The sequence below is a fragment of the Carassius carassius genome, chromosome 39 (assembly GCF_963082965.1).
Source record: "Carassius carassius chromosome 39, fCarCar2.1, whole genome shotgun sequence".
NCBI classification, from domain to species: Eukaryota; Metazoa; Chordata; class Actinopteri; order Cypriniformes; family Cyprinidae; genus Carassius; species Carassius carassius.
The window spans coordinates 29,309,754-29,330,151 of NC_081793.1; the positions used below are offsets into that span (position 1 = coordinate 29,309,754).

At 44.0% G+C, this 20,398-nt stretch overlaps 1 protein-coding gene across 1 annotated transcript in view; it reads right to left on the bottom strand.

Annotated features, from left to right (window-relative positions):
• Window positions 1-20,398, bottom strand: part of mtr (5-methyltetrahydrofolate-homocysteine methyltransferase) — a 46,352-nt gene that overhangs the window by 1,561 nt on the left and 24,393 nt on the right. Inside the window, exons 14-30 of the mRNA XM_059531506.1 lie at window positions 8,160-8,300; window positions 7,404-7,589; window positions 6,720-6,899; window positions 6,519-6,635; window positions 6,273-6,413; window positions 5,328-5,417; window positions 5,096-5,248; window positions 4,714-4,818; window positions 2,791-2,891; window positions 2,527-2,594; window positions 2,320-2,440; window positions 1,742-1,823; window positions 1,563-1,661; window positions 1,395-1,470; window positions 1,130-1,285; window positions 846-1,042; window positions 50-250 (exon numbers count right to left, since the gene is read on the bottom strand). Of these exons, the coding sequence (XP_059387489.1) occupies window positions 50-250; window positions 846-1,042; window positions 1,130-1,285; window positions 1,395-1,470; window positions 1,563-1,661; window positions 1,742-1,823; window positions 2,320-2,440; window positions 2,527-2,594; window positions 2,791-2,891; window positions 4,714-4,818; window positions 5,096-5,248; window positions 5,328-5,417; window positions 6,273-6,413; window positions 6,519-6,635; window positions 6,720-6,899; window positions 7,404-7,589; window positions 8,160-8,300 (2,214 nt within the window). The remainder of the gene's footprint in view (window positions 1-49; window positions 251-845; window positions 1,043-1,129; window positions 1,286-1,394; window positions 1,471-1,562; window positions 1,662-1,741; window positions 1,824-2,319; window positions 2,441-2,526; window positions 2,595-2,790; window positions 2,892-4,713; window positions 4,819-5,095; window positions 5,249-5,327; window positions 5,418-6,272; window positions 6,414-6,518; window positions 6,636-6,719; window positions 6,900-7,403; window positions 7,590-8,159; window positions 8,301-20,398) is intronic.

The following is a 20,398-nucleotide window of genomic DNA, read 5'->3' on the forward strand; positions in this document are numbered from 1 at the left end:
GCATGTTTTAATAATCACTATGAGTGTGTGTGTGTGTGTGTGTGTGTACCTCAGCGAGGCGGTCCGCCAGGGCTTTGACCATGATGCTGCTGTAATCATCTCCCTGCTGCTCAAACTTCTGACTGAGTTCTTCTGCTCCAAACACAGACACGGCGAACAGACCCACGTAATCCTGAACGCCGCTGCTGCGAGGAGCCACGAAGTCAGACAGACACAGGTACGGCTCGGAGCTCGCCGAGTCCTTCTCCGCCTGCAGACGAAGCTCAAACATCAACACGCTGGAGAATCACGTCATGCACTTCTTCACACCGCTCGGTTACTGTGGTCAGGGCTGGACGAGCCATCCAATTTTACTTTTAATTGCAATTTTGCAGATTATGAAAACAAGATAATTATGGTTATCTATTGATATTTATCTGTGTGTGCACGTATATAAATTATATTTCCAGTATATATATATATAGTATCGTATACAATTATATATAATGTTATTTGTATTTTATATTATAACATTTACATAATTTTATTTGTTTTTAGTTGATCCAATGTTAAAAAGATGGAGAAAATAACAAAACATGAATTTAATTTTATGCAATTTTACATGCAATAAATGCATGATGTTTCCAAAGTCAATGAGTAATAATAACGTGATTTCAATATTGACCAAATGACCAGTGATTATGATCTGTGCCATAATGGAGCAGCACTAATTGTCATCTTCTCTAAATCAGATCCCTGCAGCACATAAAGACACTTAACTGTGATTGGTCCAGTCACATGTCAATCAGAAGGTCTCGTCCGGTCACAGTGGTCAGAGTAAGCAGCACACTGACCAGCGCTCTCACCTGCTGTCTGAGGCCGTAGAAGGTGGCGACAGGTGTGGTGGTTTGAGCCGTGACATCATCAGTGTACAGGTGAATGTCGTCTCCGTCGCTCTGAGCGGCCCAGAACCCCACGAGTCCACGGGCCTGCAGTCCTCGGCTGTCAATCAACTGGTTCAGCAGCTTCAACGCATCATCATGCACACGCCGCGCTTCCTCTCCTGAAACACACGGGTGAGACACGTCACCGAGGCTGACCTCTGCCCCCCCCCCCCCCCCGGCTCAGTACTGCAGCAAATCAGACGCACCCACGGTTTTGTCGTTGAATATTTTGGGGTATCCGCGGTTGGGGTATTTCCCCCGCAGCTGCCACACATCAAAGAACGGCTTCCAGTCGATGAAGTCCAGCAGCTTACGCAGGTCATACGTGTCAAACACATGTGTGCCCAAGAACTGCGGCCGCACTGCAGAGGAAACACACTCTCTGATGTTCATGATGGACAGAGACTGTGCACACACACAGCTGGTTTAGGTCTGGTTAGAGACTAGTTGAGCAGGTTTAGCTAGTGATACCTGGTCTGGGTTGAGAGAGCCAGTCAATGTGAAGGCCCTTCTCTCGAGCTCGACTCAGAGACAAGAAGCGTCGCTCCTGCAGGAAACACATCAGCGTCAGCTCTCACTTCCTCATTAACCTGCTGCTTTATGAAGAGGTGCATTAAAACCATCTGATGACCGTCAGACCTTCAGAGAGTCGTAGTGATCCTGTCGGATGTCTTCATACTCCTCCTGGAGCTCCTCGAAGAAGTCCTCACGGACGCCTCCATCCAGCAGCTGAGAGCACTGCACACACACACACACACACTCATCATCATCAGAAGGGTTTAGCTGTTGCTGTATAAAGACACAGACGGGCGTCTCACCACTACTACACTGCGGGACGCGTCCAGAACATGAACCACGGGAGAGCTGTACCGCGGGGCGATTTTCACCGCAGTGTGCGTCCTGTCACACACACACACACACACACACACAGAGTTCAATCAGTTTAGATCACAGAAACGTCTTAATTGGGGCACCGCTTCATGTACATCAGTCATTACATGATATTCAGATTTTGTATATTTACTGTAAGTGGTTTGAATGGATGATAATGTTTTTGAATGATCAGTTCAACCAGCTGAATACATCAAATACGGTCAAAACCTATAGAGCCAAATTAAACATGACAATTAAATTCTCTCTAAAAGAACTCCGATCATTAACAGACACATTTCGGAGGAATAATGACATCGATTCAGTGAAACTTTACAAAAATGCCACAGATTTGCATGATTTGTTCTGAGTGATGATGGAAATGAATCAGGATTTTGAATTGATTCACTGAAATTAACTCTAGAACTGATTCATGGAAACGGATCAGAATCTTTACAAGAGTTAATGGCTAAATAAAAAGCTTCTCATGGAAGTAGATGGTGAATCTCCTCTAAATGAGTCCTACTTTGATGTTGTGGCTCCTCCGATCAGCAGAGGAGTCTTCAGACCCAGACGCTCCATCTCTTTAGCTACATGAATCATTTCATCCAGTGATGGTGTGATGAGACCCGACAGACCGATGATGTCTACACACACACACACACAGAGAAAGCATCACGCGTCAAGAGTCCTTCAGAGAGGAGAACATCAGCTGAGAGACACTGAAACTGACCTGCTTTGTTTTGAATGGCCTCCCGCAGGATCCTGTCACAGGGAATCATCACTCCCAGATCAATGACCCTGCGGAGACACACACACACACACACACACACACGGTGGTGTTAGAGTGACTGATGGCAGTGTTTACCCGTCTGACATCAAACACCGGCAGCTGTTAGCGTCTGAAGAGCCACTTAACACCAGCATTCAGACACAAACACACACACACACACACACACACTCTCTGCAGACTGATCCGTCAGTATCTCAGACTCACCGGAAGTTGTTGCATCCCAACACAACGCCTACAATGTTTTTTCCAATGTCATGGACGTCTCCCTTCACTGTGGCCAGCAGAATCGTCCCCTGATACGGGTCCTGGAGAACCACACACACACACACACACACACCAGCTGAACTGAGAGGACATCATTCTGCACACGCGTGATCAGATCCTCAGGCTCCTTCACTATTAAATAAAGCCCACTGTCTTGTGAGGAGACCATGCGCGTAATTTGCACAGGGGTTACGGGGGTCATGACCCCCCCAAAAATCAGATCCAGCTAATATAACCCCCCCAATATCATCACATCATTCAGATTAAAATAGATATGAAATATTCAGAATGAATACTTTTGTTCATTTTCTTTATTAATTTCATTTGCCAGCAAGAAAGATAGTATCATATTTTAAATAATCTGTAATGTACCCCCCGCCCACCGCACCGATTTGGTATTACCAAAGTCTCTGGTATTACCCAACCCGCTTTCTGTACCAAGTTTGTTCACTATTTTGCACAGTCGATGGGATGACTGGTTGGAGAAAGCTGACGGAAAGATGAAAAGGACACTGAAAGGCAGCCAGACAACGATTTTTCATTGTTTGTCGACACCAGCCAAAAAAAAAAGAAAAAAGAAAAAAAAAAGAAAAACGAAAAATCCTGACCAAACGGAGGTACCCTTAAGTTAGCTGTTAAGTTAGCTCAGCGTTTCTCAAAGTGTGGGGAATAGAAACATGACAAACAGGTTTTGTGCCCATCTTTTTAATTCCTTTATTTATTGACCATACACTCAAAACAAAGACACATTTAAATGTAAGCCTTGACGTTACTTAACCTCTTCACACGTAAGTTTAAAAGTATTTCAAGGCTACCGTTATTGATCGTAGTATCGCTTTATGGTTCCCATGGAGACGCGCCATTCATTGCTTGTCACACCGTAGCCACAATAGTGCTGAATGACTGATGATCTGCTTTTATTTCCTTTTTTATTCAAAATTTCACAAATGTGTTAGCTATAGCAGGATATATCGGATATTCCGATTGTCAAATATGTGCAAGTGGATGTGTTTTGTTGTTCAAACACCTTTATAACGATCGCATTACTTGAGCTGTATGCGCAACGTATTTTAGGTATCTATCTTATTAAAATACCTAAAAAAATACGTACATTATTAGGAATTTACCACCTCTGGTTCAATTTGAGATTATTTTTATTTTTGTTTGTTTGTTTGTTTTTTTGTTGTTCTTTTTGCATGGATTTTGCAAAGTGTCAAAATGAATCAAAGCACAACTAGGTTAATGTTAGTCCACACTTGTATTGATGTTATCAGAAGCTAAATGCAAACACAATTATTATTATTTTTTAATCTAATTTTGAGTCTTATTTCATGCAAAGTGATAATATAATTGCACTTTCATTTTCTTTATTTGAAAATTTTTAATGCTGTTATTTGATGTTAAGTTTTTAAAATGTGATGTTAATAAAATACATTTTAACAGTTAAACTTAAAGCCTAGTTTATTAACATTTTGTTGGGGTGATTGGGGACAGGTGGGGCTCGGAACCCTTTCCTATCTCTGAAGTGGGGAATGGCAGAAACGTTTGAGAAACACTGAGTTAGCTGATGATTTGTTTTGTTGACTGGAGTTGGCTGGCTAGATGTTGGTTTGCCAGTGTCCTATGAGGTAAAGCCAGAGGCTGCCAGGGACTGTGTAGAACCAATGTCACTGAATTGTAACTGCTGTTTGCTCCAATACAGTCACCCGTTTTGGGGGGGATTGCATAATTAAATTATGCAAATTAGCATGTTACCTTTTACACAAGAAAATAATACAATAAATTAATAAATAAATAAATATGCCGCGAGTTTAACCCCCCCAATGGTAGACCCAAAGTTACGCCCTTGGAGGAGACGCTCACCACGTCCTCAGCAGAGCCGGAGGACATCATCTGCTCTCGCTCTCGCTCCATGAAGGGAATCAGATGACCCACAGCTTTCTTCATCACACGGGCCGATTTGATCACCTGCCCACACACACACACACACACACACACACACACACACTTACTCTGAATATTTCCTCAGTTACTCCAGAAAATTTTGGTTTAGAATCTTGCATCAATGAATCTTCTCAAAAAAAAAAAGCCCTTATAAATATCATTTTCATAATCACAGAAACATTTTCTACTATAGAAACTTTTGAGGAATGAAAAGATTCCATGGATGTTCACGGAAGCATCAAAGGCAATAAGAGAAGCCGATAACTTCATCTTCATCTTCTGTGCCGTGTTTGATTGTTACCTGAGGTAAGAACATCTTCCCGGCTCCGAACAGATCTCCGACGGTCTTCATGCCGTTCATGAGCGGGCCCTCGATGACGCGCAGGGGTCGAGGATAGCGCTGGGTCTGAGCGCGCGCCTCCTCCGTGTCCTCCACCACATACTTCTCTATCCCCTGAGAACACATGACCTCTCATCACGCTGAAGACTTCAGCTCTGAAACATGAGGAAGTGTGTGTGTTCATGTGTCAGACCTTGATGAGAGCGTACTCCAGCCGCTCCTCCACGCTGCCCAGCCTCCACTCGTCCGTCTGAACCACTTTCTTCCCTCCTTTAGTGTTATTCTACATCATCCACAGCAGAAACACATTATAACACGAGGAACACAGAGCGGTCACGTCGACACAATCTACTGATTCATCCAGCTAATACATGAAGCATCACATATTACTCAAGACTTCCAACAGAGCCTGATCTGAACGAAGCTAGACCTGAAATACTCCAGTAACAGGAAACACTGGAGCAGTGAAGCGATGCACATGTTCAGACGTTTATTTACTAAATGTCTGCTAAAAAGTTGCTCTGATGTACACTGCTCTTCAGACGTTTGGGGTCAGTATTTTTTTTTCTTTCTTTTCTTTATATGATAATAAAGACTTACATTGCTAGAAAAGATGTTCTAATTTGAATAAATGCTGTTCTTTTTAACTTTTTATTCATCAACATTAATCACAGGTTCCAAAACAATGTGAAGCAGCAAATCATTTTCTGAAATAAAATCATCATATTATTCATGATTTCTGAAGATCATGTGACACTGAAGACTGGAGGAATGATGCTGAAAATACAGCGGAGCATCACAGAAATACATTAGAATTTAAAGTGTATTAAAAAAAAAACTATTTTAAATTGCAATGATATTTCATGTTTTTTTCCCGTATTTCTGATCAAATAAATGCATCCCTGAGAGCAGAAGGGACTTCTTAAAACACATGAAAAATCTTGCTTTTGAACAGCAGTGTATATTCAGAATATCTATACAGAAATACTCAATGTTTACATGAACCCAAAACTATCTTCCAGAATCTGAAATCTAAGTGGATTGATTCTGAATGTCCGAACGTACACACACCTACTGTTGGAGTGTTTGCACCTAATAACAGAGCCAGCGTCTCCAGGCTCTGGTTCTGGTTCTGTACCTGTGCGTACAGCAGGAGCTTCTCTGTGGCTTCTGGGTCTCGGTTCCAGATGATGTTCTCACACAGCAGCAGCAGCTCTTTATCAATGTCATCATACACTGGCAGATTACCAGCGTTCACGATTCCCATGTCCATGCCGTCCTGCGCACACACACACACACACACACACACACACACACACACACACCTCAAACATGAGTTTGCAGTAGGAAACACCTGGTGATCCGTGAGAGGAGACGCACTGACCTTGATGGCGTGGTAGAGGAAGACTCCGTGCATGGCCTCTCTGATGGCTTCCATCCCTCTGAAGGAGAACGAGAGGTTAGAGAGACCCCCGCTGACCCTGGCGCCGGGCAGACTCTCCTACACACACACACACACACACACAGATGGTTAACACAGAGATCCTCCGGCCCGGAGCGGCTCGTCGCTGGCCGTCACACACACCTTGATGATCCGCGTGGCTCTGATGAAGTTGATGGCGTACATGCTGTGCTCCTCCATGCCAGTGCCGATGGTCAGGATGTTGGGGTCAAAGATGATGTCATTGGGGTCAAAGCCCACCTGACTGATCAGCAGATGATACGCACGCGAGCAGATCTTCACCTTCTGATCCGTCTCGGTCGCCTACAACACACCAGCAGATGAGTCTCCTCATTCATATAGTGCTTCACACAACACAGAGTGTGTCGAGATAAACCATGCGTCGATGATGCAAGACCACAATATTATACAATGTTTAAGCTTCTGTAGCTTTAAAAAGTAAATGACTTATCTCATATGTATATGAAGATATTTCATAGGTATCAGTATTCTGACAGCCTCTGGATTCTCTCATGAGCTGAATATGATCTTTTATTTGGGTGACCGAGACACAGGGACACTGCCTGTGTGTTCTTTCACATCAACACTGAAACAAGCTCAGCTTTCTCTGAATGATCATTCTGTCATCATTTACTCACACTCATGTCATTCCAAACCCAACACAATGAAGGTCAGTGTGGTCTGATGTTATTTTGGTTCCGATGCTCAGAAAACCATACAGGCTTTGAACGACAACACAATCGAATTCAAATTAAATGAAAAAGTAAAAATACTAATGTTATAATAATTTAATAAACTGGAAGCCACCTGTCCTTCTTCATCAAACGCCATGACGACCACAGCGGCGCCGTAGCGACGGACCCGTCTCGCCCGTCGCAGGAAGTCCTCCTCGCCCTCTTTGAGGCTGATGCTGTTGACGATGCATTTGCCCTGACAGCACTTCAGACCCGCCTCGATGACCGCGAAGTTTGACGAGTCGATGCACAGCGGCACCTGCAGCAGAGGTCAGGGGTCAGAGGTCACTCAGTAGCAGACCACAGTCTGGTTCCTGACACTGACCTGTGTAAAGCCACACATCTGTCCTGCTGCTGAACCAGATGTGTATATGTGCATTCACACACGCCTGTAGCTTCTGTTTCACTTTAAATAAATGATCTCAGGCTTGGTGTCTAAAATATACCTTGTTAATAATGAATGGTATTATAAATGGCTTGTTTTATACAGATTTCTATTTGTTATTCCTGTTCTGAATACGGTGAACTGTAGCGGATTTGTGGTGGAGTGAGGAAAACTAACATACACGTTCACATTTATTCATTTAGCAGATGCTTTTATCCAAAGTGACTTACACACGAGGAGAACAACAGAAAAGTGTTAGAATCTAAATCTAATAGAGAGAGCGAGTTGATTCTGTTTGTTAGCGTGATTCAGAATAAACTAATAAAGTGTGACTAACACAAATATACGACAATCTGAGCTTTTTATTCCTCAATGCAGTTTTGATCCAGAGCGTATCTGTGGAGCGTGGTCACTGAACTGGTCACACTTGTGATGAAGCCTCACCTTCGCGACGTCCGGCTCAGACGAGATGAGGTTACAGAAGCGAGTCATAGCAGCCGCTCCGTCCAGCATCCCCTCGTCCATGTTAATGTCCAGAACCTGAGCGCCCATCTCCACCTGAGCTTTAGCGATGCTCAACGCCTCCTACACACACACACACACACACACACAGAGAGAGAGAGAGAGAGAGAGAGAAAGAGAGAGAGAAAGAGAGAGAGAGAGAGAGAGAGAGAGAGACACACACACAGAGAGAGAGAGAGAGAGAGAGAGAGAGAGAGAGAGAGAGAGAGAGAGAGAGAGAGACACACACACAGAGAGAGAGAGAGAGAGAGAGAGAGAGAGAGAGAGAGAGAGTTGTCAAGGAGACAAGTCACACTTGAGTTGAGCTCCAGATAAATTGCAAGAAAAATAAGATTTATTTGCTAACAAGCTAATGAAAAAAGAGGATTCAACATACAACAACATCTAGACAACATCTAAACAAAGATTTTGTTGAATCTGGACAGTTTTTTTTACACTGTCACACCTGAATTTGAGGAAAAGTTCAAGAGAAGCTGATCACAGGATAACCTCTGCAGAAGAGGATACTCATGTTGGAAAAGGATAAAATCAAGCTAAACAACAACAACAACAGCAACAACAGCCACTATAAAAAAAAAATTGCAGGATAAGAGAGGTAAAAACATTTTGAATAGACAGTGCTATTTATCTCTCTTTGGACTTTTGCTTGATTCCTGTTTGAAAGAACAGCACAGAAAAAACATTCTTGGACATTTTGGACACAACTGGAATTTTAAAGAAATCAGTGAAAGTCATATTTTCCCCATTTTTGGCTTATTTACTCATTTTTACCAGTTGTATATCTCCACTGGGGGATGATAAACAAAAACAATTCAAAACAGTGGCAGTTATTTCAGTTGATTGTTTACATTCCAAATCAATGATGGCCAACGCATCATCCTGGCCACGCCCCTTCATCTACCCTCAGAAGAGCTCTGAGGCCTCCAGGCTGATGCTCAGACACAAGCAGATGAAGGAGATGCCCGACACACTGTTTGCGGATCTACAAGAACACAGTGCCATGAACAACCTGCTCTTTCACACCGAACACAGCCCTTTATGGCACACTGCCTTCTGTCAACATTTCACCTTTACCAAGAAAAGAGGCATCTGTAAAGGCAGACAGATCTTAGCATTTGAAGATGCTGAAAAAAATGATGAAACAAGATTTTTGACCCTGAACTTGTATCAAAATGGCACTGTCATGGCCCAGGGATCAGAGTCTGCTCTCAAGATCTTCATTAAAGATTTTGAATTAATAAAAAACCTGGCACTGTCTGATGAAGTGGACAAGAATATGAACATTGTTCCCTCTCCTGAAAAATCAGTTCTAAAGACGACAGTGACTTCAGCAACTACCATTCCATCTCCAATGTCAAGAATGAAAGACAACTTTTCACTTCTGGAAGTAGAAGTCGTGGAGATAAAAGAATTAATACTATCCCACCTGAAAGACAACAACATGGAACAAGTGACAATTGACAAAGAACTTAAAACAAGAAGTTGAATCTCTGCAGAGACACAGAGAAGAAATGACAGAAGAACTTCAGAAAACCAAAGATGAACTAAGGGAAGTAAAATCAACTTTAGGAAGAAAACTAACGGAAGTTAGAAAAGAAATGCAGGAGGAGTTATCGGCCTTGAAGTCAGTACTCCACACCAAAGATGAACTCATCACAGATCTGAAAGAAAGACTCAACTCTGTTTCAGCCCCTAAAGAGTCTTCTGCCAAACCCTTGACTCGTCCAGAGATGCTCATGGAAAACCCTCAACCTGAACAGCAGCCCGTGGAAGAAGAACCTCACTGCTCGACTGATCCTGCACCCCAGATCCACAGCTCCTCTGCACAGGACCTGGGAGAAACACATGCTCTTATCCTGACGGACTCTAACGGGAAATATGTCAATGAGAGACTTCTGCTACCAAACATGAGAGCCAAGAAAATCTGGTGCCCAAACACAAGAAGTGCTTTTCAGATCCTGTCTGAGAGTAAACATGAAAACTACAAGCACATCGTAATCCACACAGGGACGAATGATTTAAGGGCCATGAAGGGCCGTGTGGCTCCTATGATGAGAGAGGTGGCGATCAGAGCCACACAACGCTTCCCAGAGGCTAGAGTAACTCTGTCCACACTGCTGCCACGCACCGATGTGCCTTTCCACGTCATCCACGGGAATAATGTGGAACTCTCCAGAAGCTGCGCACTCATTCCTAATGTTCATCTCGCCCATCACAAAGACATACAGCCTCATCATATGTATGACCACATACATCTCAATAAGCAAGGAGTGAAAGTCTTCGCCAGTGTGCTGAAAAGCACAGCCCTTGGAAACACAGCAAGAAACAACAGAAACTCCGATAACAGGCGAAGCCCTCGTCCTCCAGCAGAGCCCAGAAGGACCACCGGACCTCCACCCCATCACAAGAGCTACACAACACAGAGAAGCCTTCGTCCTCCAGCAGAGCCCACACGGACCACCGGACCTCCACCCCATCACAAGAGCTACACAACACAGAGAAGCCCTCGTCCTCCAGCAGAGCCCACACGGACCACCGGACCTCCACCCCATCACAAGAGCTACACAACACAGAGAAGCCTTCGTCCTCCAGCAGAGCCCACACGGACCACCGGACCTCCACCCCAACACAAGAGCTACACAACACAGAGAAGCCCTCGTCCTCCAGCAGAGCCCACACGGACCACCGGACCTCCACCCCATCACAAGAGCTACACAACACAGAGAAGCCCTCGTCCTCCAGCAGAGCCCACACGGACCACCGGACCTCCACCCCATCACAAGAGCTACACAACACAGAGAAGCCCTCGTCCTCCAGCAGAGCCCACACGGACCACCGGACCTCCACCCCATCACAAGAGCTACACAACACAGAGAAGCCTTCGTCCTCCAGCAGAGCCCACACGGACCACCGGACCTCCACCCCATCACAAGAGCTACACAACACAGAGAAGCCTTCGTCCTCCAGCAGAGCCCACACGGACCACCGGACCTCCATCCCAACACAAGAGCTACACAACACAGAGAAGCCCTCGTCCTCCAGCAGAGCCCACACGGACCACCGGACCTCCACCCCATCACAAGAGCTACACAACACAGAGAAGCCCTCGTCCTCCAGCAGAGCCCACACGGGCCACCGGACCTCCACCCCATCACAAGAGCTACACAACACAGAGAAGCCTTCGTCCTCCAGCAGAGCCCACACGGACCACCGGACCTCCACCCCATCACAAGAGCTACACAACACAGAGAAGCCTTCGTCCTCCAGCAGAGCCCACACGGACCACCGGACCTCCACCCCATCACAAGAGCTACACAACACAGAGAAGCCCTCGTCCTCCAGCAGAGCCCACACGGACCACCGGACCTCCACCCCATCACAAGAGCTACACAACACAGAGAAGCCTTCGTCCTCCAGCAGAGCCCAGACGGACCACCGGACCTCCATCCCAACACAAGAGCTACACAACACAGAGAAGCCTTCGTCCTCCAGCAGAGCCCACACGGACCACCGGACCTCCATCCCAACACAAGAGCTACACAACACAGAGAAGCCTTCGTCCTCCAGCAGAGCCCAGACGGACCACCGGACCTCCATCCCAACACAAGAGCTACACAACACAGAGAAGCCTTCGTCCTCCAGCAGAGCCCACACGGACCACCGGACCTCCATCCCAACACAAGAGCTACACAACACAGAGAAGCCCTCGTCCTCCAGCAGAGCCCACACGGACCACCGGACCTCCACCCCATCACAAGAGCTACACAACACAGAGAAGCCTTCGTCCTCCAGCAGATCCCAGACGGACCACCGGACCTCCATCCCAACACAAGAGCTACACAACACAGAGAAGCCTTCGTCCTCCAGCAGAGCCCACACGGACCACCGGACCTCCATCCCAACACAAGAGCTACACAACACAGAGAAGCCTTCGTCCTCCAGCAGAGCCCAGACGGACCACCGGACCTCCATCCCAACACAAGAGCTACACAACACAGAGAAGCCTTCGTCCTCCAGCAGAGCCCACACGGACCACCGGACCTCCACCCCATCACAAGAGCTACACAAAGAAGCCCTCGTCCTCCAGCAGAGCCCAGACGGACCACCGGACCTCCATCCCAACATAAAGAGCTACACAACACAGAGAAGCCCTTGTCCTCCAGCAGAGCCCAGACGGACCACCGGACCTCCATCCCAACACAAGAGCTACACAAAGAAGCCCTCGTCCTCCAGCAGAGCTCAGACGGACCACCGGACCTCCATCCCAACATAAAGAGCTACACAACACAGAGAAGCCCTTGTCCTCCAGCAGAGCCCAGACGGACCACCGGACCTCCATCCCAACACAAGAGCTACACAACACAGAGAAGCCCTCGTCCTCCAGCAGAGCCCAGACGGACCACCGGACCTCCATCCCAACACAAGAGCTACACAACACAGAGAAGCCCTCGTCCTCCAGCAGAGCCCACACGGACCACCGGACCTCCATCCCAACACAAGAGCTACACAACACAGAGAAGCCCTCGTCCTCCAGCAGAGCCCACACGGACCACCGGACCTCCACCCCAACACAAGAGCTACACAACACAGAGAAGCCCTCGTCCTCCAGCAGAGCCCAGACGGACCACCGGACCTCCATCCCAACACAAGAGCTACGCAACACAGAGAAGCCCTCGTCCTCCAGCAGAGCCCACACGGACCACCGGACCTCCATCCCAACACAAGAGCTACACAACACAGAGAAGCCCTCGTCCTCCAGCAGAGCCCAGACGGACCACCGGACCTCCATCCCAACACAAGAGCTACACAAAACAGAGAAGCCTTCGTCCTCCAGCAGAGCCCAGACGGACCACCGGACCTCCATCCCAACACAAGAGCTACACAACACAGAGAAGCCCTCGTCCTCCAGCAGAGCCCAGACGGACCACCGGACCTCCATCCCAACACAAGAGCTACACAACACAGAGAAGCCCTCGTCCTCCAGCAGAGCCCACACGGACCACCGGACCTCCATCCCAACACAAGAGCTACACAACACAGAGAAGCCTTCGTCCTCCAGCAGAGCCCAGACGGACCACCGGACCTCCACCCCAACACAAGAGCTACACAACACAGAGAAGCCTTCGTCCTCCAGCAGAGCCCAGACGGACCACCGGACCTCCATCCCAACACAAGAGCTACACAACACAGAGAAGCCTTCGTCCTCCAGCAGAGCCCAGACGGACCACCGGACCTCCATCCCAACACAAGAGCTACACAACACAGAAGCCTTCGTCCTCCAGCAGAGCCCAGACGGACCACCGGACCTCCATCCCAACACAAGAGCTACACAACACAGAGAAGCCCTCGTCCTCCAGCAGAGCCCAGACGGACCACCGGACCTCCATCCCAACACAAGAGCTACACAACACAGAGAAGCCTTCGTCCTCCAGCAGAGCCCAGACGGACCACCGGACCTCCATCCCAACACAAGAGCTACACAACACAGAGAAGCCCTCGTCCTCCAGCAGAGCCCAGACGGACCACCGGACCTCCATCCCAACACAAGAGCTACGCAGCGGCCGCTTAACAACCACAGAACCCTGCAGCCGCTGAACTCATCTGCTCCAGGCTGAGGACATAACCTGCATAGCACACACACACACACACACACCTATTCATGAAATCATTTAAAATCAGTTGTTGGAATATACAAGGTCTGCACTCTTCTACTTTTGGTAATAAGACTGCAGACCAAGACTTACTCAGCAGTGTAACAGACATGGACATCTTTATCTTTCATGAGACGTGGTGTCGTAGTAATGAGACCTTACATTGTCCAATAGGATACAAGGAAATTATGGTTCCTTCATCAAAAAATTCTAAAATTAAATGTGGCCGAGACTCAGGTGGAATACTTATATGGCACAAAGACGATTTAAAGCATTCGATTAAAGTTGCTAAAAGTGGAAAATCATCCATTTGGCTTGAAGTGAAATCCGTCATATATCAGTCTAATCTTTATCTCTGTGCAATCTATATTCCACCTCATGACTCTCCCTATTACGAAGAGCAAAGCTTCCCAACATTACAGACTGACATCTTACACTTTCAGTCCAGAGGAAACATCCTCATCTGCGGAGACTTAAACGCCAGAACAGGGCGAGAAATTGATTATGTAAATATTGTAGATAATGACCACATCCCCAATGACACCACGTTTCATCCCTCATCTAATATCACACCGAGAAACAGCTATGATACTTCAGTGAACATTAGTGGAAAACAAATGTTGAAACTCTGTAAAGGTTTAGGATTATACATCAGTAACGGCAGAACTCGTGGAGATACATTAGGTAGATTCACTTACTGCTCCAGATTAGGAGCCAGTGTGGTTGATTATTCAATAACAGATATTGATCAAAGTTTTATCAATGCCTTCACAGTCAGACCTCAGCTCCCGATGTCCGATCACTGCCAAACTGTGCTTTATCTGAAAGCCCCATGTCAAATAACCAAAACTGCTCCACCTGAAGCTGAAAAACTGTTTCCTCTGAAACAGAAACTCAAGTGGAATCAATCCAACTCAGAACAATTCAAAGAAAATATGAACAATCCGACTATATTAAAAATGCTAGATGACTTTATGTCCACTGATTTCACCTTAGATATTAATGGAATAAATTTAGCAACAAAAAACTTAAATAACATTCGTAACATTGATAACTCTATCTAATATTAAACAGCAAACCAAACATAGAACCAATGGACAGAGAAAGAGAAAGGATGTCTGGTTTGATGATGAATGTGCCGGTCTCAGAAAGACGTCCACTGCGGCCTGCAGGGCTGAGCTGGGCCTGTACCCGCTGAACATGGAGATCCAGAAGAGATGTGTTCAGTTCTGGCATCACCTCCATCAGTCTGACCCAGAGTCAGTGCAATATAAAGCCCTCCTCGCCAATGAAAGCTCAGCAGAACCTCATCCTCTGAACTCACTCGCTCTTCAACTCGTCCATCAACCCCAAACCTTTTATTAACCATATCCACAAACATCTAAAAGTCACTCATGATCAAGCACTAAAAGCACATTTTGCCCTCCAGAATAAACTGCAATGTTACTCGGCCCTCAATAGAACCACTAAATTGGCCAGTTATCTATTTATTAAACATTTTAAAGAAAGACAAATCCTCTCCAAATACAGATGAAGTGAGCATGATCTAGAGATAGAGAGAGGAAGACAGAGAGAGAGCAGAGGATCTGTAGACACTGTGACCTACAGCACATCGAGGATGAGGAACACTTTCTGCTCTTCTGCTCTAAATACACCAGTATAAGAGAAACCTTTCTGCCCAGGTTTGAAATCTTAATTCCATCATTCTCTGAACTGAGCGACACTGACAAAATGTTCTTCTTACTGGGAGAAGATGATAGTACAGCTGCACTAGCGGCTAAATATGTGTTAGCTATTCACAACGCCAGAGTCAGCTAATTCTCTAGAGAGACCGACTGCATTTATCTTTTTATTTATATTTACTATGCTACATATGACATGATCTGTACATATATGTTTTGTTTGTTTGTTTTATTACTTATATATAATATGTTGATGCTTTGGCAACATTGTGTTTCACAGTCATGCTAATAAAGCTCATTTGAATTTGAATTTGAGCGAGAGAGAGAGAGACAGAGAGAGAGAGAGAGAGACACACACACACACAGAGAGAGAGAGAGAGAGAGAGAGACACACACACAGAGAGAGAGAGAGAGAGAGACACACACACAGAGAGAGAGAGAGACACACACACACACACAGAGAGAGAGAGAGAGAGACACACACACACACACACAGAGAGAGAGAGAGAGACACACACACACACACACAGAGAGAGAGAGAGAGAGAGACACACACACACACACACAGAGAGAGAGAGAGAGAGAGAGACACACACACACACAGAGAGAGAGAGAGAGACACACACACACACAGAGAGAGAGAGAGACACACACACACACACAGAGAGAGAGAGAGAGACACACACACACACACAGAGAGAGAGAGAGAGACACACACACACACACACACAGAGAGAGAGAGAGACACACACACACACAGAGAGACACACACACACACAGAGAGAGAGAGAGAGAGAGAGAGAGAGAGAGAGAGAGAGAGAGAGAGAGAGAGAGAGAGAGAGAGAGAGAGAGAGAGAGAGAGAGAGAGAGAGAGAGAGAGAGAGAGAGAGAGAGAGAGAGAGAGAGAGATTTAACCACATATTTATTAACTACACAAATTCAGGTACAACTTACAAAATCACAATTACTCAAAAACTCCAACAAATTTCAAAGCATCATTTTCAATACAGCACACAACTTTTTCTACACTCCAAACCGCTTCAAACTCTTCCAATTTCTTTATATGAGAGTAGAAAATAAAATCATGTTTTACTCTAGCTTTTATGAGTCCCTTGAACAAACATTCAACATTTTTACTGGTACCATGAGCACTTTTATATTTCCTACTGATATAAACTGCCATTTTGGCTTGACCCAAAATAAAATTTAACAACCGTCCTTTCCTCTTTTTCCTTTTACAATAATTAAAACCAAAAATAAACACAACCATTGTAAAAATTTCATTAACATCAGTAAATATAATCTCCAATAAAGCAAACAAATATCTTAATCTCTCACAATGTAAAAAACAATGAAATATGGTTTCTCTTTGATCACAAAAAGGACAGCAATCTTGCACACTTGGATTCAACACTGAGATAAAAGCATTTACAGCAACAATCCCATGTAAAATTCGCCATTGAAGATCACCCACATTTTTAGTCAATGGTGGTTTGTAACAAGAGCCCCAAAAAGGTTTGACTTCAATATCAACACTTAAATGGTCTCTCCAAGGTGTATCCATTCTTTTTAATTTGTCTTTATTTATCACCTTCACACAAACTTTATATAAACTCTTTCCACCCATTGTATCAAAAATAAAGTCTCTCAAAATCCCTTTAGTCATTAAAACATGTTCATTTTCAATTACACTTTTAGAGATCACCATACAAGGAAAAATATCTGTTTTATCAGGAAGCGCTTGACTCGACACAAAGTTCCAGTCTTCATCACTCAAATTCTCTCGCCACTTCTTTAACAAAAGATGGGCAGTCCTCTTTGATTTAATTCCAAGTCTCTGCGCAAGTGCATCAGCATTGTCCAACTTGAAACCAGCCACTTCTATTAAATCTTTCATTTTAACAACTCTGGCTTGTGTTAATGCTTGCATCAACCATAAAGTTGTATTTCCACAAAACTCCAGTCGAGCACCATTAATCAAAGGTTCTTCCAAAAACCAATACAGAGAATTACATGACAATGATCTTTTTACCTGTACCATACACCATGCTCTTCTTACACTCTCATAAAAAGAAGAAATAGACTTCAAATGAAAACTCTTACAATCTGTCCAAAAAATATTTTTTCTAAAACCCCACCCTCCAACCTTACTTAAAAGACAACAGGCTGGTCCAAACCAGGATAAATTGGGTCTATATAAAAACTTTTGAACAAACTGTAGCCTAAAAGCTACTTTCCTACTTACAAGATCAACAACCCCTTGTCCACCTTCTTCCTTTGGAAGATAAAGAACATTTCGTGGTAACCAATGTAATTTATCCCAAAAGAAATTCATCATCTTGACCTGTATTTTTCCAAGAACCCCTACCGGAGGCTCTAGAACGGATAACCTGTGCCATAATGAGGAGGCTACTAAATTATTAATGATTAATGCTCTCCCCCTAAAAGATATTTTAGGTAAAATCCACTTCCACCTTCCTAACCTTCCTTCAACATTTTCCAGAACATTTTCCCAGTTTCTTTGCATTACTCTTTCATCACCCAAAAAAATTCCAAGATATTTAAGACCTCTTTGTGACCAAACCATCTCACCCGGTAAGTCCAGTTCTCCTTCATTCCATTTTCCGACCCTATATGCTGAACTTTTAGCCCAATTTACTTTTGCAGATGAAATTTTTGAATAAACATTAACAATATCAACCAGTTTATCAATATCATCCTGTCCACTGGTTAAAACCAATACATCATCTGCATAAGCTGATAGTTTTATAGGTGGAAAAGTACTCTCATATCTAAAACCATCTAAACGAGTCCTAATTTTATGTAGCATAGGTTCTATTGCCATTGAATAAAGCATACCTGACAAAGGACATCCTTGTCTAATTCCCCTTTCTATTTTAAAAGGGCTACTCAAACCACCATTGATTTTCAGTACACTTTCAATATCCTCATAGAGCACTTTAACAAAGGCAGTGAAAGCAGGTGGAAAACCCAAAGTTTCAAAAATATACCATAAAAACTGATGATCCACCCGATCAAACGCCTTTTCTTGATCTAGGGAAATTAGACCACATTTTTTTCCCAACAGTCTTGAGACTTCCAAAACATCCCGAATTAAGGATATATTATCCACTATTGATCTATTAGGTACACAATAAGATTGATCTAAATGTATAACCTGTCCAATTACTTCTTTCAGTCTGTTTGCCAAAGCTTTTGATAAGATCATATAATCAGTGCATAATAAAGAAACTGGTCTCCAGTTTTTTATCTCTTTGAGATCACCTTTCTTAGGGAGCAAGGTTAAAACCGCTCTTCTGCAGCTTAGTGGCAGTTGTCCTTTATCCAAACTATCACTTAAAACTGCAAGTAGATCTTCTCCTAACAAATGCCAAAAAGCTTTATAAAATTCAACAGGAAACCCATCTATACCTGGTGCTTTACCAGTTTTCATACTCTGCAAAGCATTAAAAACTTCATCTATTGTTAAAGGACATACCAGTTCTGTATATGAATCCTCATTCACTTTTGGAAGCTGATCTGCCACAAATTCAGCCATTAACTGGTCATCGACAAAGCTGCGGGTATACAGCTCTTTATAAAAACTGACAGCCCTTTTACGAATGTCAGAAACCTCAGTAAGAATTTTTCCATCTTCTGACCTTAAACACTGAATATTTTTCCTTTGGCCATTTTTCCTTTCCAAACTGAAAAAGAACTTTGATGGGGCATCCATTTCAGAAAAATTCTGAAATCTGGATCTAACCAATGCCCCCTGAGACCTTGTACCTAATAGATCTGCTAATATTGCTTTTTTTCCTTTAAGAGCCTGCAATTGATTTTGATTTACAGTTGCTCCACTTAAAGTCTGAAGTTCCACAATATCCATCTCTAGACTTCTTATGGATTGAACCATGTCTCTAGTAACATTAAAAGTGTACTGATTACAGAGTTTTTGTATCTGCACCTTCCCAATATCCCACCACTGCTGTAATGATGTAAAGGAAGATTTTTTTGATCTCCACCCCAACCAAAAAAACGAAAAACATTTACAAAAATGGGCATCTTCAAGTAAAGCACTATTAAAATGCCAATAGGCACTCCTACTTTTAATAGAATTAATAAAAACACATGCTACTACCATTGAGTGATCAGAGAAACCAACAGGACAAATAAAACAAGACTTAAAACATTGTTTCTGATATTTAAAACAATAAAACATATCCAGTCTTGCTAAAGAGATAGAATTTTCTTTCACATGAGCCCATGTATATTGCCTTTCGTTACAATGAAAATTTCTCCACACATCACAAAGTTGCCAAGTTTTAATCATATTCAATAATTTATTTTTTGAAGCTATATGAGGTTCAATGTGATTCCTATCTAAATCATTGCTTGTACAATTAAAATCTCCACCCAGTATTAGAAAACTTTCCATATTACATTGTTTCAGACTACCACATAAAGTTTCAAGAAACAACATTCTTTCCATTGACTTCACAGGAGCATAAACATTTATCAATTCTAAAGTAACATTTTCAAACTTTGCTATTATCTTAATTAAACGGCCTTGTATTACTTCAATAACATCATAAGATATTGGTAGGCAGGTCTTTGAGAATAAAACAGCCACCCCAGCACTAAGAGCAGTCTTCTGACTCAAAACAATCTTTCCTTCCCACTCCTTCATCCATTCAACTTCATTTTCCTTTGTGCTGTGTGTCTCTTGCAAAAACATAACATCTATGTTTTTAAGTTTCATTAGCTCATAAACTTGTGCTCTTTTGTTTACATCCCTCGCCCCATTTACATTCAGGGAAGATATTTT